The sequence below is a fragment of the Elephas maximus genome, chromosome 3, assembly GCF_024166365.1.
Source record: "Elephas maximus indicus isolate mEleMax1 chromosome 3, mEleMax1 primary haplotype, whole genome shotgun sequence".
Taxonomy (NCBI): domain Eukaryota; kingdom Metazoa; phylum Chordata; class Mammalia; order Proboscidea; family Elephantidae; genus Elephas; species Elephas maximus.
In genome coordinates this window covers 28,180,236-28,206,175 of record NC_064821.1, presented here as the reverse complement: position 1 = coordinate 28,206,175, position 25,940 = coordinate 28,180,236, and the positions used below count along the sequence as shown (strand labels likewise).

General features: G+C 51.8%; 1 protein-coding gene across 1 annotated transcript in view; it reads right to left on the bottom strand.

Moving 5' to 3' along the window:
- Positions 1–411: 411 nt before the first annotated feature.
- The window catches only part of LOC126071203 (complement C3-like), a 28,807-nt gene continuing 3,278 nt past the window's right edge, over positions 412–25,940 (bottom strand). The window contains exons 9-39 of the mRNA XM_049875448.1: positions 25,790–25,910; positions 25,403–25,518; positions 24,636–24,788; positions 24,340–24,549; positions 23,903–24,112; positions 23,459–23,620; positions 23,063–23,192; positions 22,094–22,171; positions 20,489–20,686; positions 20,164–20,278; positions 19,779–19,864; positions 19,558–19,697; positions 18,704–18,913; positions 17,545–17,671; positions 17,162–17,365; positions 15,678–15,753; positions 15,206–15,374; positions 14,000–14,153; positions 12,687–12,859; positions 12,358–12,516; positions 9,561–9,620; positions 8,320–8,410; positions 6,559–6,630; positions 5,141–5,367; positions 4,730–4,816; positions 4,295–4,441; positions 3,646–3,820; positions 3,211–3,291; positions 3,034–3,123; positions 2,781–2,916; positions 412–2,160 (exon numbers count right to left, since the gene is read on the bottom strand). Coding sequence (XP_049731405.1) covers positions 2,028–2,160; positions 2,781–2,916; positions 3,034–3,123; positions 3,211–3,291; positions 3,646–3,820; positions 4,295–4,441; positions 4,730–4,816; positions 5,141–5,367; positions 6,559–6,630; positions 8,320–8,410; positions 9,561–9,620; positions 12,358–12,516; positions 12,687–12,859; positions 14,000–14,153; positions 15,206–15,374; positions 15,678–15,753; positions 17,162–17,365; positions 17,545–17,671; positions 18,704–18,913; positions 19,558–19,697; positions 19,779–19,864; positions 20,164–20,278; positions 20,489–20,686; positions 22,094–22,171; positions 23,063–23,192; positions 23,459–23,620; positions 23,903–24,112; positions 24,340–24,549; positions 24,636–24,788; positions 25,403–25,518; positions 25,790–25,910 — 4,290 coding nt within the window. The 3' untranslated portion in view covers positions 412–2,027. The remainder of the gene's footprint in view (positions 2,161–2,780; positions 2,917–3,033; positions 3,124–3,210; positions 3,292–3,645; positions 3,821–4,294; positions 4,442–4,729; positions 4,817–5,140; positions 5,368–6,558; positions 6,631–8,319; positions 8,411–9,560; positions 9,621–12,357; positions 12,517–12,686; positions 12,860–13,999; positions 14,154–15,205; positions 15,375–15,677; positions 15,754–17,161; positions 17,366–17,544; positions 17,672–18,703; positions 18,914–19,557; positions 19,698–19,778; positions 19,865–20,163; positions 20,279–20,488; positions 20,687–22,093; positions 22,172–23,062; positions 23,193–23,458; positions 23,621–23,902; positions 24,113–24,339; positions 24,550–24,635; positions 24,789–25,402; positions 25,519–25,789; positions 25,911–25,940) is intronic.

The following is a 25,940-nucleotide window of genomic DNA, read 5'->3' as shown; positions in this document are numbered from 1 at the left end:
TCACAACAGCTCCGAGGGAAGTAATGTTTGAGATGAGAACACTGAAGCACAGAGAGGTGAGTAACCAGGCTAAGGTAACACAACCAGAAAGAGATGGAGGCAGACTTTGAACCCAGGCAGCCACCACTGTGCTATCCTGTGGCCCCACAGCCTCAGCCTCCTCCCCAGGCTTCCTGCCATCAATTCAGTTTCTATCCTTGAGCCAGTGGGACCTTTCTCCCTCAGGGCTGGTCAGTCTGTTTCCTGCTTAAACACCTTCTGTGGCTCCCTGCTGCCCTTGATAACGGTCAGGCCTTTTCGTCTGCAATACAAAGTTCTTTATGAAGTCAGCCTACCTCATAGCCTCCCCAGCCCCATCTCCCTCTTCCTTTCCCTCCCTCACACCCTCAGTTGAAGCCTCTTGGACCCCTTACAATCACTGCAGTCTCCTTGGTGGCTCCAGATCCCCACACGGGCTGCCACCTTGGCTTGGCAGGTCCCCATCCCACAGCCCATGTGGGTAAAACTCATTCATCCTCCCCTGGCCCTCTTGGCCCTCCTGCCACCTGGGCTTCCCCCATCAAAGCTCCCATCACTGCAAGCTCCTTGAAGGCAGGGAACAAGTGTGAGCCTTCAGGGCGAGGTGCGAGTAGGGCGCCAGATGCATTCATTCATTTGGACGTTGGACAGTCATTCCTGAGCACCTTCTGTGCCCCAGCTCCTGCTGTAGGAACTGGGAATACAGTCCTGAACGAGACAGACATGACTCCTGTCTATAAGGAGCTGACTTTCTGGAAACACACATTTAACAATCAATCATTAAGTATGGTGTACGATGTACTTATACATACTATGGAGAGGATAAAGCAGGGCAAGGGGAAAGAGTGATGGGAGGGGGATCTATTTTAGGTACTGTTAAGGTTGCTTGTCAGCTTGGCTGGGCCATGATTCTTAGTGGCTCAGCAGCTATGATACAGTTTGGTAATCCTGTAGTGACGTAGTCACCTCCACGATGAGATTTGATATAATATGATCACCTCCATGATGGCCATGATGGGATTTGTTGTGAGAAGCCAATCAGCTGAGGGCGGGTTTCCTTGGGAGTGTGCTGCATCCAATATAGATGGACTTTCTGGCAAAGCTTACGGGCTTTTGCTCACTCTGGATGCTGCAGCTGGCCCTTGTTCATCTGACCACTGGTTCTTGGGACTTGAGCTAGCAGTTTACCTGCTGATCTTGCCATTCGTCGGCTGTGATTCATCAGCTTCCACAGCCTGTGAACCTGACCTTCCGATCTTGGATTCGACAGCCTCTGCAGCTACATGAGTCAGAAGCCTCCAGCTTGACCCATGGACTTGGGACTTTCCAGCCTCTACAACCATGTGAGCCATTTCCTTGATATAAATCTCTCTCTCTCTCTCTCTATATATATACATAGATGCTTCACTGGTTTTGCTCCTCTAGAGAACTCAGCCTAAGACAGGTATGTTATTAAAGGTCTCTTTGAGGAGGTGACATTTAAACAGAGCCCAAATAAGGGAAAAGTTTGCGTGCTCAGCTGCTAACTGAAAGGTTGGAGCTTTGAGTCCACCCAGAGGTACCTCAGAAGAAAGACCTGGCAGTCTACTTCCAAAAAATCAGCCGCTGAAAACCATGTGGAGTGCAATTCTACTCTGACACACGTGGGGTCACCATGAATCAAAATTGACTTGACGGTACTGGTATAAAAGCCAGGGAGATATCTGAGGGAAGCGTGTACCCAGTAGAGGGGACAGTGAGTGCAAAGGCCCTAAGGTGGGAACAGACTTGGGTGTTGGAAGGATACAAAAAAGGCCTGTGTGGCTGGAATGGAGTGAGCGAAGGGGAGAGAGGGAGGAGTCAGGCCCCAGCAGCATCGGGGCAGGTCATGCAGGGGCCCTGCTGAATGCTGGAGCAGAAACCATGTCAGAGTTTGGGTATGATATTCCATGCTCTTTATTTGGGGTCAAACTCAGTGGCCCAGGCCAGCTTGGAGACACTACCCTGAAAGCAGCAGAGGCCTCAGGGTCTCAGGTCTGACAGCCATGGGTGCTCATATATTCCGAAAATCCCTCTAGCTGAGCCAGAAATTCCTTCTTGCCCACATCCTGGTCGGCTGGCCAATGCATAAGGAACGTCTTCTTGCCCAGGACATGGGTGTAACTGTGGGAGGGAGACAGCAAAGAGGGTGAAAAGAACCTGGTGCCCTGGGGGGCTTGGGCACCCACCCTGCCTCGCCCCTCTGCCCTGCTTGGCAGCCTCCCAGAGCCTCAGCCTAGCCATACAGCTCCTACTTGGGCATTAGAAATGGCACCCCTTCCTCCTACTCTTTACTGCCCTCTTGGAAAACTGAGACAGTGAATAAAAAAAAGAAAAACCAAAAAACCCATCGCCTGGAGTCAATTCCGACTCATGAGGACTCCATGTGTTACAGTCGAACTGAGCTCCATAGGGTTTTCTTGGCTGTAATCTACAGAAGCAGATCGCCAGGCCTTTCTTACACAATGCCTCTAGGTGGGTTGGAGCTGCCAACCTTTAGGTTAGCAGCTGAGCGCAAACTTTTTGTGCCACCCAGGGAGAGACCTTAGACAGTGAATACCCACATCTAAAACATCTCCATGTGAATGGTGATCCTTGGAGTTGAACAGTGCACACCCTGCATCTCCATTCAGGGTGGCCCTGACAACCAGGGACCCAGCAGGAACTGAGGAGCCAAGAGCCAGGCCCAGGTGTGGAAAGAGGCCCAGGCCTGTGGTCCCAGGGCAGCAGGAGCCCCCACGCACTCAGATCTGACTCGCCACAGGTCTGACGCCTGGCCCATGATGAGGTACGCCTCCTGTTCTTGCAGCCCCAGGGACTCTTGGCAGGTGGCGTGGGAGACAAATTTCTTCATGGTAAGGGGCTGGACAAGGTCTGTGCCTGGAGGAGACCCAGCGTCTGAGCCTGCAGAGGCCTGGCCACTCCTACATTGGGACCCCAGAGGGCAACGCCCCCCCAACCCCCACCACCACCCCCCACGCTGCCACGGGGACATACCACTCTTGATGATGGCTTGGAGCTGCATGTTGTAGTAGACATAGGGGTTGGAGTCGGAAACCTCCACAGACTCCAGCCTGGCCTTGTATACTGGGGGAGGGGCAGGAGGGGCGTGGTTGGCGTCCCGTCTGCGGCCGAGCCTGGGCCTGCTTACCTCCCGGCGCTCCCCACACTCACCGAAGTCCACGCCCGGCTCACAGGCCGCTACTTGGAGCTCCTTCTGCCTCAGCTGGCCCTTCCTTGGTGACATGCACTGTTCTGGGGGATCAGGAGGCCGCTGCCTGGCTGCACTGGGGGCGGGGGTTTTCCCCACCCGGCCCCAGGTCCGCGACTCGCCGGTCTCGGGGACTGGTCTATCTGGTCTGGGGGACTCTAATCCACCCCCCTTCCCTTAGGTCTTTTTCATGGCAGTTTCTCCCATCCTAGGCTCTTTGTGTCTCTCTCCGAGTCTCCGTCTACTTGATCTTGGCCCTCACTAAGTGCGTGTGTTGGTCTCTGTCTCTCGGTGTCTCCTTTTCTCTGTCCCTCTTCGTCTCTGTCTTCCTCTCTGTCAGCTGAGCCCTGAGGGCAGACAGGAAGTGGCCCTGGCGCCCGTGTCCCCGCCAGCCTCACCCTCGGCACATCTGCAGACGTCTTTGTGGCAGATCTTTCGCAGAGACGAGTCCTCCGCGGGGAGGTTGTAGAAGGCGCTGCACCTCAGGGCTGCGGTGGGGGTGCGCTGGGTGGGCTTGAGAGCCCGCGTTCCTGGGGACTGGGGGCCTGCCTGGCCCCGCCCCGGCAGTCTCCCCTACCGCTGACTCCGCCCCTCCTGGCCCCGCCCACTTATCCCCCTCCCCCCTCCCGCCCAAGACCTAGGTCCAAGCTCCCTCTTAGCCCCGCCCCGTCCCTGGCCTGGCCCCTCCAGGCCCTTCCAGACCTTTCCCACCGTCTGGTCCCGGCTTCTGCAGTCCACGTCATGCCTGGCCTTGCCGAGACCTCTCCTCGATGGGCACTGCCCCTTCCAAGGCCCCGCCCCTACCCCGCCTCATCCCCAGCAGGCCACGCCTCTCAGCCCCGCCCCAAACTCTTCCTTCTTAGCCCTGCACACCTTGACCCTCTCCCCTCCGAAATGCCCCACCCCTTCAGGCCCCGCCCCCACGGTCCCGCCCCGGTGCCCTTCTTCCCCAGTTCTGGCAGCCCTCAGCAACGCCTTGACCCCTCTTCTTAGTCCTTTCCCTCGCTCCCTCCCCCCAAGTCCAGCCCTGTCCCTGGCAGGTCTCACTCCCTCGAGAGATGCCTCTCCAGCCCCAGGCCCCTGCTCACAAGGCTCATAGTAATCATAGACAGTGACCAGGGCGGCCTGAAGGAGCTCAGCCTGCAGCATCCTGTGAACCCGGAAGCCCAGCACCGTGTCTTCTTCGTGGGAGAGCTGGGGGAGGGGAGTCCTGCCTGAGTTGACCATGGGACGCTGACTCGTGGCACTGACCGCAGGGCATGACCATGGGTATTGGCCACGACCACTTGACTACAGGCATTGGGATGTTAACAAGGCCTCTTACCATGGGGCAATGACTTTAGTTATGGAGAACAGCTGATCTCAGAGGATGTGCCTCTTGTGGGATTGACCCCAGATGACACTACCCAAGGGACTGCCCTCCGATTCCCCGCCCCCTGGGCTGCCCCTAGGCCTCTGCAGAGGGCACAAGGCCCTCCTCACCTTGTCCAGGTAGAGGACCACGGTGCTGTCGCTGGAGCTTGTCTTGGTCTCATACTGGAAGGCGTACATCTCCACATCGCTGGTGAGCTGGGGCAGAGGAGGTGGTTGGGGGTGGGGAGAGACCCTCTGAGGTCCGCAGCCCTAGGAGCTCCAATCAGCATGAAGCAACTCCCAGGACAGACACCAGCTCTCATCCAATGAGCTCCAGTGTTGGGGAAATTGAGGCCCAATCAGGGCAAGGGCTTGGCTAAGATCATGCAGGGAGTCAGCAGAAGTGCCCATGGACCACGAGGCATGAACCCGGAGGCCCTGACATGGGGTAGACACTGCCCTGCACCCGCACAGGAGAGAGGGATGATGTCAGGGCACCCCCGCCCTGGATCACCACTGGGCATGTGGAGCGAGTGTTACCTGCTTGAGGTCATCTTTGTTGGGGTAGAAGCCAGTAAGCAGGGAGACCTCCATCATGGTCATTGTGGCTGCTCGATCACCCAGGAACCTAGGGATTTCACAGTCCCAGTCTCTCTTCCGACTGTCCTTCTGCCTCTCTCCCCAGTGCCCCCACTCTGCTCCCAGCTGCCACCGTCCTTCACCTGAGCTAGTGTAGTAGCCTCCTTCCAGGTGTCCCTGTCTCCACTCTACCCCCAACAGCAGGGAGCTTTAGCAATCACAGATCTGGTGTGTCACCTCCTTTACCAAACTCCTTGTCTCAGGCTGTATTCCACTCCACCTCACCGCCTCTCACCCCAGCCTCTATTTGATTTCTCTTAAGTGTCTCTCTCTGTTCTGCCACAGGCCCTTTGCACATGCTCTCCATCAGCTTGGAACCCTTTTCACTCCTTCTTTGCCCTGAAACACCTCTTTATCTTTGCCATCCCAGCTGTCACATCACTCCCTCTGGGAAGCCTTCACCACCTGTCCACCAGGCCAGTTCCTCTGATTTGCCCTTCCATGCCCTCTCTTTGCCACATTTAACCACAGTCAGATGATTACTTGGTTATTGTCTGACTCCTCTGCTAGGCTGTGAGCCCAGCCAGAGAAGGGAGGGGCTGCCATGCTCACAGCTACGTCCCAGCTTCTAGAGCAGAGCCTGGCACACAATAGATGCTCAATCTATTCATCATCTTTCTTTCCAGTTGCCCTTGAGTCAACTGTGATTCACAGCAACCTCGTGTGTCAGAGTAGAACTGTGCGCCATAAGGTTTCCGATGACTGATTTTTGGGAAGTGGGTCACCAGGCCTTTCTTCTGAGGCACTGCTGGATGAACTCAAATTTCCAACCTTTCAGTTAGCAGCAGAGCACATTAACCGTTCGTACCCCACCCCACCCCACCCCCCCGCCCCGGGACTCCAGGTGCTCTATATATGTTTGTATCTGGGGCAGACCTGGGCAGGGATGCTTGAGGGACAGAGCTGGACTACGGAGGGAGTGTCTGCAGAAGATCAGGTCTGGGGAGAGCTTTGGGCCTTGGAGCCAGCTCTGGGCCTTTGGGTCACGGAGCATGTTGGTGCATTGGAGGCTGCCATTCTGGGACACATGTGCATGGCAGCACGGGGGACTGGATAGAGGGCAGGATGGGGGATACTCTGGGAAGGCAGGATGGGAGGCAGGATGGGGGGCGGGGGGGTACTCTGGGGAGGCAAGATGGGGGCAGGATGGAAGACAAACATGGGAGGGCAGAATTGGGCACGAGATGGGGAGAGGGGGTGGGACAGGGTGGCGGCCTGGGGAGCCCCACACCCCAGGATTGGCTGGTCAGTAACCTCCATTCAGCACACAGGGCGGGCTGCTATGGAGTATGGATAACAGCATTGGGCCCTCCTCTCACCCAGTTCAAGATCCCAGTGTCCCCACCTAGTTTGCATCCGGAGCCGGAAGGTCTCCTCCCCTTTTTTATTCTCTGCAGAGAGAAAGCAAGAGTTTAGAGGCTGGATAGCACAGTGGTTAAGTGCACAGCCCCTGGAGGCAGCTTCCTGGGTTGAAATCCTACCTCTGCTGTGTGATTATGGGCAAGAGGCTTTAACCTCTCTGTTCTTTTGGTTTCTTCATCTGTAAAATGGAGATTACAGCAGTACCAACCCAACAGGGTTGTTGCAAGGATTAAATGAGTTAATATAAGTAAAGCACTTAGCACAGTGCTTGGTCAGTGCTATATAAGTGTTAGTTGTTGTTGTTATTACTATTATGAAGGACTGCGTCCTAAGCCAAAGCCTTGGTCACTTTTAGTCTTTAAAATTCCTGATAAGGCCTATCTTGACCCCCACAGGGAGCTTCCAATGGCAGGGTTCTTTCTCCTTCTTGGTACCCCAGACTGGGAACTCTAGAATGCCACCATCTCTGACCATCTCCACAGCCCCGGCCTGGTCAAGCCCTCATCATTTCCCGCCTGATCCTGTGCAATCAACTCCTCCCTGGTTTCCCAGCTCCACCCTCACCCCCTCATAGTTTGTCTCCTCCACAGCAGCGAGAGGGCGCCTGTGAATATCTGAGCTATGTCACATTTCTCATCTGCTCAGAATACTCCCTGGCTCGCACCTCACTCAGAGCAAAAGCCCAAGTCCTCACTGAAGCCCACATGTCTCCCCTCTAACTGTTTCTCCTACAACTCTCCTTGCTCTTCTGTAGCCACGCTGGCCTTGCTGGTCCTTATGAGCTCATCCCTGCCACAGGGCTTTTGCACCTGCTGTTCCACCTGCCTGGAATGCTCTTCTCTCAAACCCTTCATGGCTCACTCCCTCACCTTCTTCATGTCTCAGCTGAAATGGCAGCTCTTCGGAGAGCTTCCGCTACCTTTCCCTGCCTCTCCTCAAGTTTCAGAATCGATGGCAATTTTTTCCCCCTATTTTATTTTGTATGCTACCTATCATCACCTGTATTACACTATATATTTATTTGTTTATAATAAAGATATATTTATGTTATAAATAAATAAAAGCATGAATATAATATATTGTTAGCTGTGTATATTACTGTCTCTCCCTCTAGAATGTGAGCTCCAGGAGAAGGAGGGTATTTTTCTTGTTCGTGCCTGTGTTCCCAGTGCCAAGAAACAGTGCCTGATAAATGCTCAATAAATATTTGTTGAATGGCTGAATAAAGCAATAATAATAATAAAAAACATAGTTGTTTTATTGAATCGACTCTGACTCATGGCAATTCCACGTGTGTCAGTGTAGAGCTGTGCTCCGTAGGAGTTTCAATGGCTGAAATTGGGGAAGTAGATCGCCAGGCCCTTCTTCTGAGGCACCTGTGGATGGACTCAAACTTTCAATCTTGCTGTTAGCAACCGAACGTGTGTGCCATTTACACCAGCCAGAGACTCCGAATAAAGCAATAAGTGTGCATAATGCATAGCTAAACTAGTGATCGATAGCTAAATGAAAGCTATAAAAAGGAATTGGGTGTTCCAGCTCTAGTGGCACAGTGGTTAAGAGCTTGGCTGCTACCTGAATGTTTGGCAGCTGCTCCATGGGAGAAAGATGCGGTAGTCTGCTTCTGTAAGGATTAAAACCTATGGGGCAGTTCTACTCTGTTTTATAGGGTCGTTATAAGTTGGAATTGACTCGACAGCAACAAGGTCTAGGCTTACCTTCTGGGGCACTGTGGAGGGTCACATTCAGGTTGTATTGGTTGCAGGTACGATCCTCAGACTCCAGGATCCTGTGGTACATGGTCAGGATCTTCCCGGGCAGGGAAGGGGGGTGTCAGAGCCCATCCCCACCTTCTCCCCTTCCTCCTCGCTCCAGTCCTTGTGTACCCAGGTCTCTGCCCATGTGAGGAATTCTCAGCGCAGTCTGCCCCTCAATCCCGGCGTGCAGTGGCCAGAATATTCTCTAAAGTCTAGACCAGCTCTGTCTAGTGGAACTTTCCGTGATGATGGACATGGTCTCTATACGTGCTGTCTAGTATGGTAGCCACGAGCCATGTGTGGTTACTGAGCACTCGAAATGTGGCTAGTGTGACTGAGGAACTGGATGTTTTGTTTTATTTCATTTTAACTAATTTAAATTTAAATTTCACTGAGGCACAAGGGAGGGTGTGACTTGCCCAAGGTCGCATAATAAAGTCAGAGTTTCAGCCATGACTCCATATCCTGAACATTGCCAAAAGGCTGCCCTCAGTTTGGTTAACAAATGGGCTATCCTCCTGGGCTAGAGGGTCTGGGGCTGGAAGATGTAGCGGGGCTACTGGCTCAAATTTTGGGGGAAGGGAAGAGCTATCATCTGGACCTTGGGAGGCATCTTGCAGGGAGAGTCTTCTCCTGGGGAGGCAAAGGAGACACCCCCTCAGGGACTCAGCATAGGAGGGGCAAGCCAAAGAACCAAACCAGTTCCTAGCAAGTTGACTCTGACTTATGGCCACCCTATGTGTGTCATGGTAGAACTGTGATACATAGGGTTCTCGATGGATGATTTTTCAAAAGTAGATCACCAGGCCTTTCTTCCGAGGCACCTTTGAGTGGACTCAAACTGCCAACCTTTTGGTTAGCAGCTGAGGGCACTGTTTGCACCACCCAGGGCTCCATAGGAGGGGCAGACAAATCCCAAGGTATCTGGCCTCTACCTGCCCTGACTGTGACTTAGAACAAGTGAAGACCTTTCTGAATCTCCATTTCCCCACCTGTTGAATGGAGCCTATACCCAAAGCAATTTCCAGGGTGGTTTTGAGGTCTCCTTAGCTTAGTTCCTAGCAAACAGTAGTGCCCTAAATCGTAGCTACAATTACTGCTGATTTTGATATTGTCTTAGAGTCTGAGACTTGCCCCTACTCCTACTAACTAGGGGGCCCTGCCCTCCAGTTAAGGACCCCAAGGGTGGAATCTAGACCTACCGAGATGGTGCCTCTTCCGGTTCCACTGGCTTTGATCACTAGGTCATCCTGGGCTGAGAACTGTGGGAGACGGGCAAGGGGAGGGAGGCTTGAGGGCAGAGGAAGAAGCAAAGTGTGGCTCAGCACGGTTCAGGTGCACTGGGGTGGGAGGCAAGCAGGCACCGGTGCCGGGGCCTCAGTGATTTCCCTGACTTTGTACTCTGGTGACTGCCCACCTCTCCCCATGCGAATGGTTTCTCTTTTCCTTCTTGATAGAGCATGTATGGTGCCTACATTGTCACAGATCAACTAGAACTGTGGATTCAGCTGTGTCCTAATGTAACCAGTAACCAATTGCTGTCGAGTTGACTCTGACTCATGGCGACCTCACGTGTGTCAGAGTAGAACTATACTCCATAAGATTTTCAATGACTGACTTTCCAGAAGTATATCGCCAGGCCTTTCTTCCGAGCCACCACTGGGTGGATCTGAACCACCAGCCTTTCGGTTAGCAGCTGAGCATGTTAACCATTTGCACCACCTAGGGACTCCATGTCCTAATGGTTATCGCTTGAGTGTGTCTGCTTTGCAGCATCTCCAAAATGCCTCATGTGTGGACCCCTCGAGAGACTTTTCTCACCAGTATCTACTCTTATTTCCCTTGTTTCATTATTCTCACATCAGCTAGAATGAATCTTTCAAATTCACATCCACCCAGATGCAGACCTCAAATTCTCCTAAAAAGACCAGACTTAATGGTCTGACTGAGACTAGAAGGACCCCAGAGGTTATGGTCCCCAGACCTTCCGTTAGCCCAAGACAGGAGCCATCCCCAAAGCCAACTGTTCAGACAGGAATTGGACTGGATCTTATAGGATAGAAAATGATGCTGGTGAGGAGTGAGCTTCTTGGCTCAAGTAGACACATGAAACTATGTGGGCAGCCCCTGTCTGGAGGGGAGGTGAGAGGGCAGAGGTGGTCAGAAGCTGGCTGAATGGACATGAAAATAGAGAGTGGAGAGAGGGAGTGTGCTGTGTCATTAGGGCGAGAGCAACTAGGAGTATATAAAAAAAAACACTTTTTTTTTTTATATATAGCAAGGTGTATATAACTTTTTGTATGAGAGACTGACTTGATTTGTAAACTTTCACTTAAATCACAATAAAAATTAAGAAAAATTCACATCCAGTCACACCCCTGCTTAAGCCCATTTCCTATAGGATAAACTCCTGAATCCTTGCCATGGCCCCCAGCCCTCTTGCTCTGAGCCCTGCTGACTTCCCCAGCCTCCTGTCAGGCCACTGTCCTCTGTGCATCCTTCCCCCAGCCATTCCTGTGCCTGCCTTGGTCTCTATGCTGTTCCCTGTGCCAGGAATGCTCTTCCCCTGTCCCTGCGCCCTTCATCTCAAAAACTTCCTATTTATCCAGGCACCTCCACCGAAAGTGTATGTGACCTTGGACAAGCTATTTTACTCATCAATTCCTCCATTTCCTCATCTGTAAAATGAGGTCTATAATAGTACCAACTTTATAGCATTGTTGTAAGGAATAGAGGGCACGCGAAAACAGTGACTGGTGCCAAGCTAACAAACATCAGTTGCTTCCATGTTGTATGCATCATAATTTTATTGTGATTATGGATATTAATATGGTGTAACTGAAACAGTATCTTGCTTCTGCTCAGGACCCTCTATGGCTCTCACCCCTCTGAGTGAAAACCAAAGTCTTCCCTAAGGCCCACAAAGCCCTGCATTACTTGGGGCATCACCTTCCCGCTCTCACCTCTATTCACTCCCCCCTCACTCCTTTCCCTCGAGCCACACCACCGTCCTTGCTTTTCTTGGAACATTCCTGCCTCAGGACCTTTGCACTTGCTGTTTATGCTGCCTACATATATACAAGGTTTGCTCCCTCCTCTTCCTAATGTCTTTGTTCAAATATTATCTTCTTGGTGAGACCTTCCCTGCCCACTGTATCTGAAATTGCAGCCCCTTGATGCCCCACCCCCTTCCTGCTTAATTTTTTTCCCCATAGAATTTACTGCCATTTTACACATTCTATTTTTTCTTTTTTTTTATATTCTACTTATTCATTTCTTTATTGTCTGTCTCCTGCACTAAAATATAAAATTCTATAGGGGAGGGAATTTTTTTGTCTTGTTCCAGGGCTGTATTCTCAGAACCTAGAATAGTGCCTGGAGTACAATAAGTGCTCACTAAACATGTGTTGAATGGTTGAAGCTTAGATGCCACACCCTCCATGGATATTTCCTTACCCACCCACTCAGATTATTTTCCCCTTTAAAAAAAACAAGCAAACTGGTTGTCATTGAGTTGACTACAACTCATGGTGACCCAATCTGTGTCAGAGTAGAACTCTGCTCCGTAGAGTTTTCAGTGGCTGAGTTTTTGGAAATAGATTGCCAGGCCTTTCTCCCCAGGGACCTCTGGTGAGCAGTTGAGCACGTTAACTCTTTGCACCACACAGAGACTCCATTTTCTTCTGTACACACCCATTTCTCTTTCCCTTTGTTCAGAATGCTTAAAATGGTATTATTTTTAATCTCTTTCTTTCTTTCTAGACTTTAAGCTCCATGAGGGCAGGGGCCACAGATCTCTCACAATGTGTCACCACTGCCTAGGGGAGTGCTTGGCACACAGTAGGTACTCAGGAAATATGGGGAATCAATGCATTGAAGTATAGCCAAATTTCCAATAGTTTTGAGAGAATCTTGCGGAGGGAGATGGCAGAAACATGAAGCTTGGCCTCACCCCCAGTGACACCTGTGTGGAGTTCCCTCTGCCCCTCAGCGGGGTACCTTTGCTGATCGCTGCAGGTAGGCGTTGTTCTGGTCGATAAGCCACTCCACGTTCCTGGCTCTCTTTGGGGAGCTGATCTGGACGCGGAGATCCTGGGCACCATCAAAGTGAACAGCTTCGCGGAAGCGGGTCAGGGCCTCGAGAGCCACTACCGTGGTCTGGGTTTGAGAGAAGGGCCGCGGGTCAGCACCACAGACAGCGCCGCGGGCGCCCGCGGGCAGTAGCGTCAGCACCACGGAGAGTTCATCCCCGGTTGGCCGTCCGCTCAGCACCCCGGCTAGCGCCTCCCCTGGGACAAGGCTCCCCCACCTCCCGAGGCCCGCGTCACCTGGGTGGACTTGAAGCCCCCTCCCAGCTCCCGCTTCTCCAGTAGCCACTTGGCGATGCCGTGTGTCTCATTGATCCGACCCAGCTCCAGCTTCTGCAGCAGCGCATAGGCTGTAGCCTCAATGGTATACAGAGAGTACCGGTCCTTCTGTTCTACTGGCCAGTGGGTTTTGTCTAGAAAAGGGATGCCCATCTTGTCACTCAGAGCTGGGCCCAATCACTTCAATCTGCCGGCTACTTGTGCCATCTGGCCCAATTGTTCTTATCTGTCATTTTATTGAGCACCTACTTTACGTGAAGCCCTGTGCCAAGGAGGCATATTGGCATTGCATTTTCAGAACAACTCTAGGAAACAGTGTCTTGAACTACTTAGAGATGTGGAAACTGAGGTTCAGAGATGCTCCTCCAGGTCCCTCCAGTCCCACCGTAAGCCAGATTTCCTTATCCCACTCCTCTTGACTTGGGGAATGGAGAGGACCAGATAAGGCCCCTTGTGGGTTGAGAAAGGGCAGGCCATGGGAGGCAGAGCCCTCTCAGTTACCCGCCTCTGTCCATCCTTGACTATGCCAATCACATCCTCACTTCAGGGCGTTTGTACATGCTGTTCTCTTTGTTTGGGATAGTTAGGTCTTCCCATCGTTCATTCCAGCTGATGGGTCACCTTTTCATGAGGCCTTCCCAGTCCTCCCAATCCTTATCCCCCTCCCTTCTACCACGGACCTTGTTTGCCATCCTGTGAGCGCTTATCTCAATTTGTAATTATAAACTGATCTGTTTGTTTTCTGCCTGCTTCCTCCAGGGACTGTGGACCCCTGAGGGCAGGGACCATATTTGTCTTGTTCAACTTAGTGTCTCTGGGTCTGAGCTCAAGGGTTTGCATGCAGTGTTGTTAGCTGCCATCCAGTTAGCCTCTGACTCATTGCAACCCCATGGGCAATGAAATCAAACTGCTGTCATCCATAGAGTTTTCACTGGCTGATTTTTTCAGAAGTAGATCACCAGGCCTTTCTTCCTAGCCTGTCTTAGTCTGGAAGCTCCACTGAAACCTGTTCAGCATTGTAGCAACGTGCAAACCTCCATGGACAGATGGGTGGTAGCTCTGCTTGAAGCGCATTGGTTGGAAATTGAACCTGGTCACCCACATGGAAGGCAAGAATTCTAACACTGAATCACCACTACCCTCTGGCACAGAGTAGATGCTCAATTAACACTAAGTGATGAGTTGCACATTGCTCAATTTGAGCTCACACAAGCCCACCCCACCCCCCTGACTGTGATTAACACACAGTTGGTTAAGAAGTGTTCTCTACCCACCAAGGCTGGCAAAGGTGTCCAGGCGGTCATTGGCTCGGGGGCTGTTGGTGAGGGCCAGTGCATAGGAGACTATGGCTATGGCAAAAGTTGTCTGAATGTCAGGAAGCTGTTTCTCCAGGAAGCCACGGGCTCTCTTGATGCTGCCAGTCAAGCTCTAGGGAGTCAGAGGGAAGTGATTAGAGGAAAGGGGTCTGGGAGCTAGAGGAGAGAAGTCTACTCAGAGGAAGGGAGTTAGGTGGGGGAGCTCCCTCTCCCAGGGGGTCGGCACCCTGAAGATTCTGCCCCCCTCTCTGGTTGCACAGTACTTCCTGGCTGCACAAATTCTTCCCCTGATTCAGGGAGATCAGGACAAGCGCCGTGAGGGATATGTCTGCCTCAGAGCCTTGGTAGCCACCCTGTGGATACAGAACGACACCCATTTCCCCCTCAGCATCTTGGGGACGTCTTCTCCAACCTCTCCTGCCTGACCTTGAAAAGCCCTCGGGTGCCCAGCTTGGAGCTGGTTGATGCTGAAGGTGGATGGGAGAGAGAGAGAAGAGGTGCCATCTTGGAGTTTGCCTGTGCCAGTTCTGCCCTACTGACAAAAGCTAACAGCCTGGAGGATGCTGTGATAAGCTCCCTACATTATCTCAGAGCATCCTCATGACAGCCCAACTTTACTGATGAGAAAATTGAAGATCAGAGAGGTGAAGTCTCCTTATTGTTAGTAAATGACCCCTGCAGGGTTCAAACTCCTCTTTGGTCTCCCAGTTTCCACCCTCACCCTTTGCAGTTTCTTCCTCCCACAATGGCCAATGGAACCTGTGCACACCTGAGTCATGTCCCTCCTCCGCTACAGCCCTTTCAGGGTTTCCATGTCGCTCAAAGGAAAAACTAAAGCCCACAAGGCCCTACACACTATGTCCCCATTCTCTCCCTGTCTGGAGGCTGGCGTTGAGGAGTGCTTGGTGAGGATGGATGTGTTGGTTGGGAGGACTCAGTCCCAGAGGTAGGAGGGCCAGGACTGGTGAATGCTTGACGTAGGGGTGAGGGAGAGATGGGTTCTAGGTGTTCCTGCCCCTCCTCACAAGGTAACAGAGCACAGGGTGGTCCGGAGCAGGGAATGCCATCCTGGGCATTCTTGTTCTCATTCTACCTGAGCCGTCAATGGTCTGGGATTCCCCCAGGGTTTCCCTTGACTGGCCCAGGCAAGGGGGCAGTAAGCACCTGCATGGATTTCATGATCACAGGGCCCTTTTCCAGGAAGTGCCCATCCTCCGCCTGCCTCTGGGTGATGATCCAGTGGGCAATGGCACAGAGAGAGTCCAGCTGGAGCATGCTGGTCGTCACCGTGGGGTAGGCCAGGGCAAAGATCCGGAACACGTAGCTTGTGAGCCTGGTGGGAAGAAGGGTGATGACTGGGAATGGCAGCCAAGGGGGTCCGGGGACAGGGGTGTTTACACCATCTCCAACCCACAGGGAACTCTACACCATGGACCGTACTGCTCCTGACCAAGCTTCCCCCTGCCCTGCCACGTCCAAAGTTGGCCAGTGTGGAATACCACTGGCCCTGGTGGGCTGATCCTTGGGCTGCTAGTCCCAAGACCCTGCAGTGTGGTCCATCCTGGGGGAATCAAGCCCCAGGCTAGCCCCTTGGCATCTAGGGAGGTGGTGGAAGCAGTAGTAGTGGCCATCTCACCAGGTGCTTCCTGGGTTTCCCTTGTGGATGTGGTAGGTGCCATCTGCATTCTGGTGAGTCAGCATCTGGGTGTAACCTGGGGAAAGAGGTGGAGGAAGACTTGCAAGAACAGTTGGTGTTCAGGTGTGGCCTGTGTTGGGGGGGGGTCCAGTTATCAGGAATACTCTGAAGGCACGATCTAGGTGAGATTTGGGGGTGTATCACATTTAGATATAACATGGGAGAAGAGATTCATTGTCCAGGTATATTAAGAAGGGGGCTTCTGAACCGAGGTGTAAATGAGGGGTTATGGTTTAGGTGTGATCCATGGGGGCGATAACATGCAGGTGTATCTTTGGGGAGGAGTGCAATTCTCCAAGTGTTGCTGTCTGGGTGTAACCTGGCAAACCGCCAAGCTGGGGTGCTTTGGGGAGGACCACTCTTTGGGTGTGACCTGGGCAGTTGCTGGCTGGAGTAATCCTGGAAGGTGTTGCCCAGGTGTAGCTTGGGAGATAGTGTTAGCTGAGGGGTCACAACCTGGGGGTTGTTTTTGGATGTAAACTTGGTTTAGAGATGAGAAAATGGAGGCACAGAGAGGTTAAGGGGCTTGCTTGAGGCCCTGGTGGTGCTGTGTGTAGACTATAGGAGGTTACTGCTGGGTGTAATCTGGGGGATACCTGTTGAGCATATCCTGAGGATTATTGGTTGAATATTACCTGAAGATTACCTTAGGGATTTATTGTTTGTGTATAACATTGGGGCTTACAGTGTCTGGGTGTCACCTGGGAGGTTACTGATTGGAAGAACCTGGATGGAGTGAAATTTAGAAGAAAGGTCAGTGTCCAAATGATATTGGGAGTCTCTATTTGGGGGACAATCAGGGGTGTGTGTTTCTGGTTGTTACCTGGGGGGTTTGGTTGTAATTTGGGGAAATGTCAGTGTTCAGGTGTAACAGGGATTATTCAGGCGACCACCTGGGATTATTCTAAGGATCTCTGCTTGCATGTTCTCTGGGATCACTTGGGGGTAATACTATCTGGGTGTACCCCTAGGGGTGTCACTGACTGGGACAGTGTCTGGATGTAACACAATCTGGGTGGTTGCTGTTTGGGGTAATCCAGGGAGTCTGTTGTCAGTGGTCTGGGAGAGGGGTCAGGGTTCAAAAGTAACCTGGGGTCACTGTTGGGGTCACCTGGGGGCTGGTATCATGTTGCAGTCTGGGAGAGGAGTGGGGTTCAGGAGTACCCTGGGGGTCATTGCCTGGGTGTAACCTGGGGATGTATCACTGTTGGGGGTCACCTGGGGTTGGCATCATGTTTGTAATCTGGGAGAGGAGTCAGAGTTTGGTGTAACCCAGGGGTTTTATTGTCTTGGGGTCCCATGAGGGCCTCCCTCAACCCTGCGTGTACTCTGCCACCCACCCTGAGTCCCCAGAGAGCCCCAAGCACCCTTCTAGAGACCCCAGGAGAGGACTGAAGGCCACGCCCCAACACTCTCGCTCTCACCACTGACAATGTTCTTCATCACCTGGTCCCTGAGCTCCACCCCGACTTTCCCCCACTGGCCTGTGGTGTCCAAGTAGTGGGTCAGGATGATCAGAGGTGCCAGAGAGCTGAGCGTCTGCTCGGGGCAGCCAGTCGGGACCCTCAGCAGCTGCCACATCTCTGTGGGCTTCAGGCTACCCATGATTGTCTCGCCAAGAATGTCACCTGTTAGGCAGGCAGATGGGGTCACCTAGGGAATGGCCTAAACTACCTTGGCTCCCCAATCACTCCACAGACCCACCTCCAGCCCCTTCTGCCCTGTGCCAGGCAGATCCTAGAGTAGCCAGCTCCACATCGCCCATTCTGCCGCCCCATTCCCCCAAGACCAGGTCTGTCCTGGGCACCTTGGACGCTGACAAACACTTCCACCTCTGTGTCCGGCACCTTGTTCAAAATGTCCTGTCTTGACACCAACTCTGTCTGCGTCTGACCTGAGTAGGCACAACCTTCTGTGACAAGGAGGCTCTGGGGCTGGGGATGTGAGGGTGCATGGGGCATGGAGGAGCCTGGGCTGCCCACCTGGCCAGACCCTCTCCTCCCAAGAATGGCCCCAGGAAACCACATGCTCCATGCAGACCCCACAAACCTTGGGGGTTCAGGAGGATGCTATGGAACATTTGCTGTATCTGACCACCTGCCTGTGGGATGAGATGAGAAGGCAACCACAATGATAATGATACAGGAAAAGGCATCTCAGCTATTAAGAACACAGAATCTAGAGCCTGACTGAGTTCAAATCCCAACCTTTCTGCTTCCTAGCTGTGTGACCTTGGTCAAATTACTTAACCTCTCTGTGCCTCTGAAGGTGCTTTGGTGGTTAAGTACTTGACTGCTATCCAAAACGTAAGTGATTAGAATCCATCAGCTGCTCCATGGGAGAAAGATGTGGCAGTCTGCTTCCATAAATATTATAGCCTTGGAAACCCTATGGGAAAAGTTCTACTCTGTCCTACAGGGTCTCTATGAGTCAGAATCAACTTGTAGGCAATGGGTTTGGGTTTCTGTGCTTCTGCTTCCTCATCTGTTAAATGGGGGATAATAATTGTCCCTACCTTATAGGGTTTGGTTTGAAAATTCAAGGAGTTAATATTCTTAAAGTGCTTAGAACTGTGCCTGACATATCGTTAAGTGCTAAACCCGTGTGTCTGTTAAGTAAACTTATTACTGATGGGTCAGACACTGGTTGTGTGTAATTGTCAGAGCTCTCTGATTATTTGTGAGTATGATTATTATCCACATCCTTCAAATGAGGAAGTGGGGGCTCAGAGAAGTTAAGTAAGCTGTCCCAGGTCACACGGCAGGGATAAGATTTGAACCCAGATCTGACTTCAAAGCCCCGAGGTGGGGACTCTGTGACCCCTTAAGCCAGTCTACCCACTGAACTTTCAAATCCACTCTCTCTAAAGCCTCACTCCCATCTAGGAGCCTGTTTATTGATCCTGCCCCTCCCACACCCGCACAGTCCAAGGCCCAGAGGACCAAGGGGTCTGGGTTACCCATTACCTGGACCGAGAGTGTCCTCTTCACGTGGTCCTGAATCCCGCCGGTGCCCACAACCTTGACCTCCACATCCACTTTGCCCATCTCAAGAGGGAGAAGCACAAAGTGCACCATCTTGGTGGAGGCAGGGGGCACGACCACCACTTGGCGAGATGGGGCTCCTGGCTTCGACGCGCTGCATAGGGGCTCTTTGTAGGGGAGCTCCACGCGGGCCTGGGGCAGAGTGGGCAGTTAGTGGGTCCTGCTGCATGGGGTGGCCCGGGGCCATGGGTCACAGCCCCTGCCCCAAGGAGCCTGAGTAGGTGACAGTATATATATATATAGCATAGGGTTGAGAGCACAGACCCCGGTGTCAGACCACCTGGGTTCAACTCCTCTGCCACTTACATGCTGTGTGGCCTCGGGCAAGCCCCTTAACCTCTCTGTGCCTCAGTTTTCTCATCTCTAAACCAAGGACAAGGAGCCCTGGTGGTACAGCAGTTAAGCACTCAGCAGCTAACTGAAGGGTCAGCAGCTCCAACCCACCAGCCACTCCGCAGGAGGAACATGTGGCAGTCTGCTTCCTTAAAGATTTACAGCCTTGGAAACCCTGTGGGGCAGTTCTACTCTGTCTGACAGGGTTGCTATGAGTCGGAATCAACTCAACGGCAATGGGTTTGGTTTGGGAAGCCAAGGACAATACTAGTACCGACTGGTGGTACTATTGCGAGGTTTAAATGAGAAAAGACCTTAGAAGCTTTTCAGAAGGACCACTGCATCACTAACCTGTTGGAATAATTGATAGAGTCCTCCCCTTTATAAAACACACTGGCGCTCTGATTGATAAAACATGCCAGGAGAGAAGGGCTTAGGCTCACCCTGACCTGGCTGTCCTTGAAATTGTACAGCACAGCTTGGATCTGGACCTGCTCGTTCCTGACCACGGAGAGGGGCAACTTAAGGTCCACAAAGAACGATTTCATAACTGTCAGCTCAAAGGGGTCTGAGACACAGATTCCTAAAGCCAGGAGAATACTTGGGGTTAACCAGAGGCCACCTGGCCCCGGGCTGGGCAGGACCACTGGGCTTGTGGGATCACCTCGTCCAGCCTTGAGGCTGACGGCCACAAACTGCCACGTGGTGATGGTATCCGGCAGGTTCGTAAGGATGGTGTAGTGGGAAAGGCTGCAGGAAAGGGGGAGAGCATCACTGAGTTTGTGCTGCCTGGACAGAGCCACTGGCTTGCGAATCGCTACTGGGGCTCATTGTCCCCCCATTGACGCCACTAGAGACATCATCACTAAAGGATCATCATTTTGGGGGGCCCACTGGAATCTTTATTCCCATCCAGGGGGGCTTCCTCTCTTGGTATTACCCTGGGAGGTTCAATGTCACCCCTGGGGTCATTGTCCATTATCAGGGTTCACTGATGCATAAGGTCCAGGGACCAGGTGCTGGCACCTGGCATGGGGCCATGGTCCTACCCTGAGTCACTTTTTGGCAGAGAAAACTTCCTCCAGAGCCAGCTCTCTGGGAACAAGGTCCGGATGGGCATGTTATCCTCTAGGAATATGTCGTCAAAGTCCTCTTCTTCATCCACTGCAGGGGGAATGAATGGAGATGTGGGCCCCCCATGGCGCCCTGTGTGTTCTCCGTCATGTCTCTCCCATGGTCCTTCAGACTCCTCAGTGGGAGCCTTCCACCCCATCCCCTCTCTATGGTTCATATCACCCCTGAGCTGGTCCCATGGTGCTCCATAGCTTCTACGTAGAGTCCATCACCCTGTGTCTCTTGCTGTGGTCGCCTCACTTGTCCCTAGAAGCAGCTGCTCCTCCCGGGCCTCCTGAGTCAGGGTCTCTGACAGATGGCAGCAGATCAGGAATGCAGCCACACAGGCTGAGCCGTGGCGGACGTGCCGGGTCCTCTCCTGGCAGGACAGCCCCACTGGGCTCTCCCGGAGCCCGGCCTCACAGCACCTTCTCTCCAGCTCTGTCTTGAACTCATTCACTGTGAGCAGAGTTAGAGCAAGAGAGGAGGGGCTGGGCAGGACTCTAGGAAGCTGGGACCCAGCCACCTTTAATCCATACCTTCCCTCTATTCAGTCATGACTGTCCTTGGGTGGTACAAACGGTTAACAGGCTTGGCTGCTAACAAAAGCTTGGAAGTTTAAGTTAGCTCAGAGGGACCTAGAAGAAAGGCCTGGTGATCTACTTCAGAAAAATCAGCCACTGAAAACCCTATGTACCACAGTTCTACCCTGACACATGTGGTGTTGCCATGAGTTAGAATCAACTCGATAGCAACTGACAACTGATTGTAGGCACTGTGCCTAGTGCCTTGCATGGATCTTCTCCGTGAATCCTCACACTGAACCCAGGTGGTGAATTCTGATGAGGATACTGACCTACAAAGAGGTGAACTCACTTGCGCAGGGCCACACAGATTGCAAGTGGCAGAGCTGGGATTAGAATCCACCCAGCACCCAGGGCTGCCTCCCATCTTCCTGACCCCAGATACTTCCTTTTGTCCATACTCTGGCGTTGGGGATGGTGGGTGTGCTAGATGTTGTCAGTTGGCATGCAGCACTCATTTCTCCTCTTGTCTACCGTCCCTCCTGTGTCGCCGAGGCTGTTGTTGTGCTAGCTGCTATCGAGTAAGCTCTTGACTCATAGTGAACCCATGCACAACAGGAGCGGACTGTTGTGATCCAAAGTTTTCACAGGCTGATTTTTTTGAAGTAGATGACTAAGCCTTTCTTCCTAGTCTGTCTTAGTCTGGAAGCTCTGCTGAAACCTGTTTAGCAGCACAGCAACATGCAAACCTCCCCTGACAGGCAGGTGGTAGCTGTGGTTGAGGTGCATTGGCCAGAAATCGAACCTGGATCTCTTGCATGGAAGGTGAGAATTCTACCACTGAACCACCATTGCCCTCATCATAGAGGCTAAGCATCTAAAAACTACACTTTCTAGAGGCCCTTGCTGTTAGGCTTCTGGCTAAGATTTAGACTGTGCCACTGAGATACTTTTGTGTAATACTTGGAAGGTGGAAGAGAAGCAAGACCACTTTCCCTGCGGTGGTGGTAGCTGATGGGTGGGCCTTAGTCCATATGTGCTTTTGTATGGGCATAATTCCATGTTCCACTGTTTACCCACTAACCTCCTGAGAGACATTGGCTGCAGTTTCTTGAGATTTCCTGGATAGTAAAAACTGCAGCTGGTTGATCTTGAGGCCCAGCAAACAGCCTCCCAATTTCCACTCCTATAGCTCTTCTAATGATTTTATAAGCATTAAAGTCCCTTTATTAAGTCTCTTCCTGCTTGAAGTACCAAGAGAGGTTTCAGTTTCCTGTTCTAAGCCCTGATAGATACAGTACGTTGGGAAGCCAGGAGGGACATGTCCAGCTTCATCTCTGACCTGCATTCCTCTTCCTCTCCAGTCTCTTCAGAGAGCGGTGGCGGCGGCTAGGAGGGAGGTTTTGGGGGCAGTGCCAGTCTGGGGGTCAGGGGGGAGAACAAGAACTGAGAGGGCAATTGTTAAGATCATTTTCAACATCCTTGATGATATTAAATTGAATTCTTACTATATGCTCAGTGCTTTATATGCCATCACCTCACTTCATCCCACATTCTCTTCACATTCAGGATTCACCACGTAAAAGCTGTGTGCCCTTGAGTAAGCCACTTAACCTTTCTGGGCCGTAGTTTCCCTAGCTGTGTAAAATGGTTTTATAGCTTTATTAATAAAGTTGTGCATATAAAAGTACTTAGCACAGGGTCAAAAATGTAGTAAATAGAATTGTTATTAGTGTCGTTATTTAGAGCTAAAAGAAGACACTCCTAGTTGTCCCCAATATCCATTCTACTCACTCTTCTGTGGCAATTAAACCATCATCTTTTATATATTACCCAGAATAAGGACTACATTTCTCAGCCTTCCTAGGGAGGGCTGTGTGACTGAGTTCTAGCCGATGAGAAGTGAGAGAGTACCTTCCCTTTTTTCCTTCCATCCATCCTGCTGCCTGGCGTTAGGTCATGGTGTACCATCTTGGAATATGGCAGAACAACAAGCTAGAAGGAGCCTGAGTCCCTGGACTGTTACTAACTGAGAAATAGACTTCCACCTTGTTTAAACCACTGTAAATTTGTATCTCTGATTCACATGACCAAACCTGTATCTTAATGAACACACAGTAAGTTATTTCTATTATCCTCATTTTACGGATAAAGACAATGAAACCCAGAAAGGGAATGTGGCTGGTCTGTGGTAAGGTGAAGGGTCTGGATTTTAACACATGTCTATCTGACTCCAAAGACCATTTTCCTAACCACTTAGCAGCACTTCCCCATCCCTGCCCTCCTCCTGTCCCTCCCTCCCAGTGTGTACCTGAGTCTGTCAAGGTGCCCATTCCTGTGCTGATCTTTAGGTCCAATCCAGCATCCTTGAACACAGCAAGTCTGTTTTTCCCACTGCCTGCTGTACAGCCAATGTCATGCTTCTCCACCACATCCCAGACCTGGGGGTCAAGAGGGGAATATGGATTTGGAACCTGTTTTACCCCTCTAGGGAAGGAGCAACAGTGCATAGTAATTGCTTGCTCAAATAATAATTCTCACAGCATCTCCCATTTACTGAGCTCTTACCACCTGGCAGTTGCTATGCTGTGCACCATCTCCTTGAATCCTTACAACCATTGATGTTGCCCATTTTAAAGCTGAAGAAGCCAAGGCTACATCTAGAATCCCCAGGCAGCCTCTTGGCGCAAAACCCATATCCTCTCACCTTCTTCTGAGTGAGCTTGTGTTTGCTGTTCAAAACATACACAGCCTTGTCCACAGCCACTAGCCCCACTGTGGCCTCTGCATCACCTGTCACCTTCAGTTCCACCTGATTATTGGGCTCAAAATGATGGAAGATTCCTTCATTCTTCAAGCCAACCTTCAGCTGAGCCAGGAGAAAGAGAGGTGTCAGGGAGAGGGGCCCATAGGTTTCCTAGGGGCTGCCCCAACTCCACTTTCAGGTCATCCCCCCTACTGGGAGCTCCATCAGGCAAATTGCAAGTCCACACATTTATTTGCATCTTAGTCACCCCCTAGGATGAGCTCTTAAGGCCACATCCCCCTTTCTTCCTCTCCTCTGTCCCACAGACTGGGAACCCCTGAACTTGTACCGAACATATCTGGAGCTTTATGATGGTGAAGTACAACTTCGAGGCACTTGTCTCACCGTTCCCATGCATTTGTCATTCACATCAATCCATATGGAATCAGCCACCAGCTCAGGATCCTGGCTTGCTCCCCTGGGCAGTAAATAAAAGGCCAGGATGCGGAAGGAGGGCAGCATCTCTGGAGTCACATCAATAATAGTTGACGTGTAAACTCCTCCCGGGATTTTTAGCTGATGTTTGGTGTGCACAATCTGACCCTTACTCAGGACCTTGGAGACAAGGGAGGCCAAGATGAGAATAGTAGGGCCATTCCTTCCCTGAGGCTGTCTCAGCCCACCAGGAGGGTCCACAGTCCCTTTGCTTCAGCTCCTTTGTCTGAACCCACCCCAGAGTATTCCCACCTTCAGACCTTGGCTCATAATTCCTCCAACCTAGCTAGTTAGAGTTGTTCCAGAGAACAAATTTCTTGGCTCAGGCCCTGGTCCTAGTCCCTCACCAGCAGGGTGAAGTGGGTGATCTCGTCCTTGGTTTCAGGGTTCCGATGCCTTGTGTTGAGACTCAGCTGAATGCTGCTGCCAATTTCTGTGCCCAATGTCTTTACCTCGATATGCAGGAAGTTCCCTGACCCATCCTGAGTTGAATAAGGCTGAGCCGTCATGCTGGCTGATGCCTGCTCCTCTGGCCGGAGAGGCTCATCAGTTTTTACCTAGGAAGAGTGATGGACAAGTAAACCCCCACCTTTCCAGCTCACACAGCTCCAGTCCCACCATCCCTGCCCTATAAGGTTGGTACCTGGATGTGGAGTTTGTCCAGAGCTGCCTCTGTGTTGATGGTCAGAGCAGCCACCCCATTGGCTGAGGTGCGCACTTTCTGGTCTTGGCAGTGGATGAGGACTCTGGAGGCTGGGGACCCATCAGGGCTTGAGACAAAGACCTGGGATGAAATCTGGGGTGAGATGAAGGACAGGCCTGGTGGTGGCCTGGCATGAGAGGTGAGAACTAGGAATGCAACCTGAATAGGACTGCCTTGTACACCAGGAGTACCATTCCTATGAGAGTCTCTATGAATGGCACCCCCTGAAGTTTTTCAGTGCACAAGTATATATGGGGCCCTGGATCTTGGTGTGCCCTGGGGAGAGAACTGAGGGTGGTGGGGTAGGAGGAGACATGGAGGACTGAAGAAAAATGGAATAGGATTGTCACCCAGGGATGGCTCTAGCCTTCCTAATGTCCCTCAGACCTCTCAAAGCCACCCCCAAATTAATGTACGTGTAAAAACAGCAAACTTGCTGTGCAAGATAAACTTTCAAACAACACCCTCCAGCCTGATTGTGGCCCCTGAGCCCTCTATAGAGAAACTCTGGAGCCATCAGCCAACCCAGGGGGACCCAGATTAAGACTTGAGGGGACCTTGGAATTGGCCTGGGAAGAATGACAGACTCAAATTTCAGGCAGATTAGTTTTGGGGACAGACGATTCCAGTGTGGGTTTTTGTTTTCTGGGTGTCTGTTTTAGGGCGAGGGCCCTGAGTCCCTGGGTGGAGTGAGCCCAGACCCTGACCTTAAAGTGAAACGGCATCCCTGGCTTGAAATACTGGGGCGTCTTGACGAACTTGATGTTGTATGGGCTCTGGACAATCTTCACTCCCGAGGTCTCTGTCTGGACCATCTCTCCCCCTGTGGAGACAGGAGGATCATGGAGGCCTATAGAAGAAGCTTAATTTCCTGGGGAAGTGGCAGAGATGTGGTATGGGGTTCCATTTTGGTGAAGGTAGGAAAAGACAATAACACAATTTCAGCTCCTACCAGCTTTTCTAGTAACTTCCCATTTCTCTGATGAGAAAACTAAGGCTATGAGATAGGCTAAGGTCATGTGGGCAGATGCCTGGGCTGGGAAGGAATGCAGATGTCCTGGGACCTCAGCCAGGGACCTGGGTGAGGGCGTCACCTGTGGAGAACACTGTGACGTTGACATAGATTGAGGCCCCAATGAAGTCTTCTTCCAGGCCCTGGAAAGCGGCCATCAGAGTGTCTTTCTGTAGTGAGGCGTGGCCCAGGCCTTCGAGGACCTATTCTTAGCGCAGAAAAGTGGAAGAGAA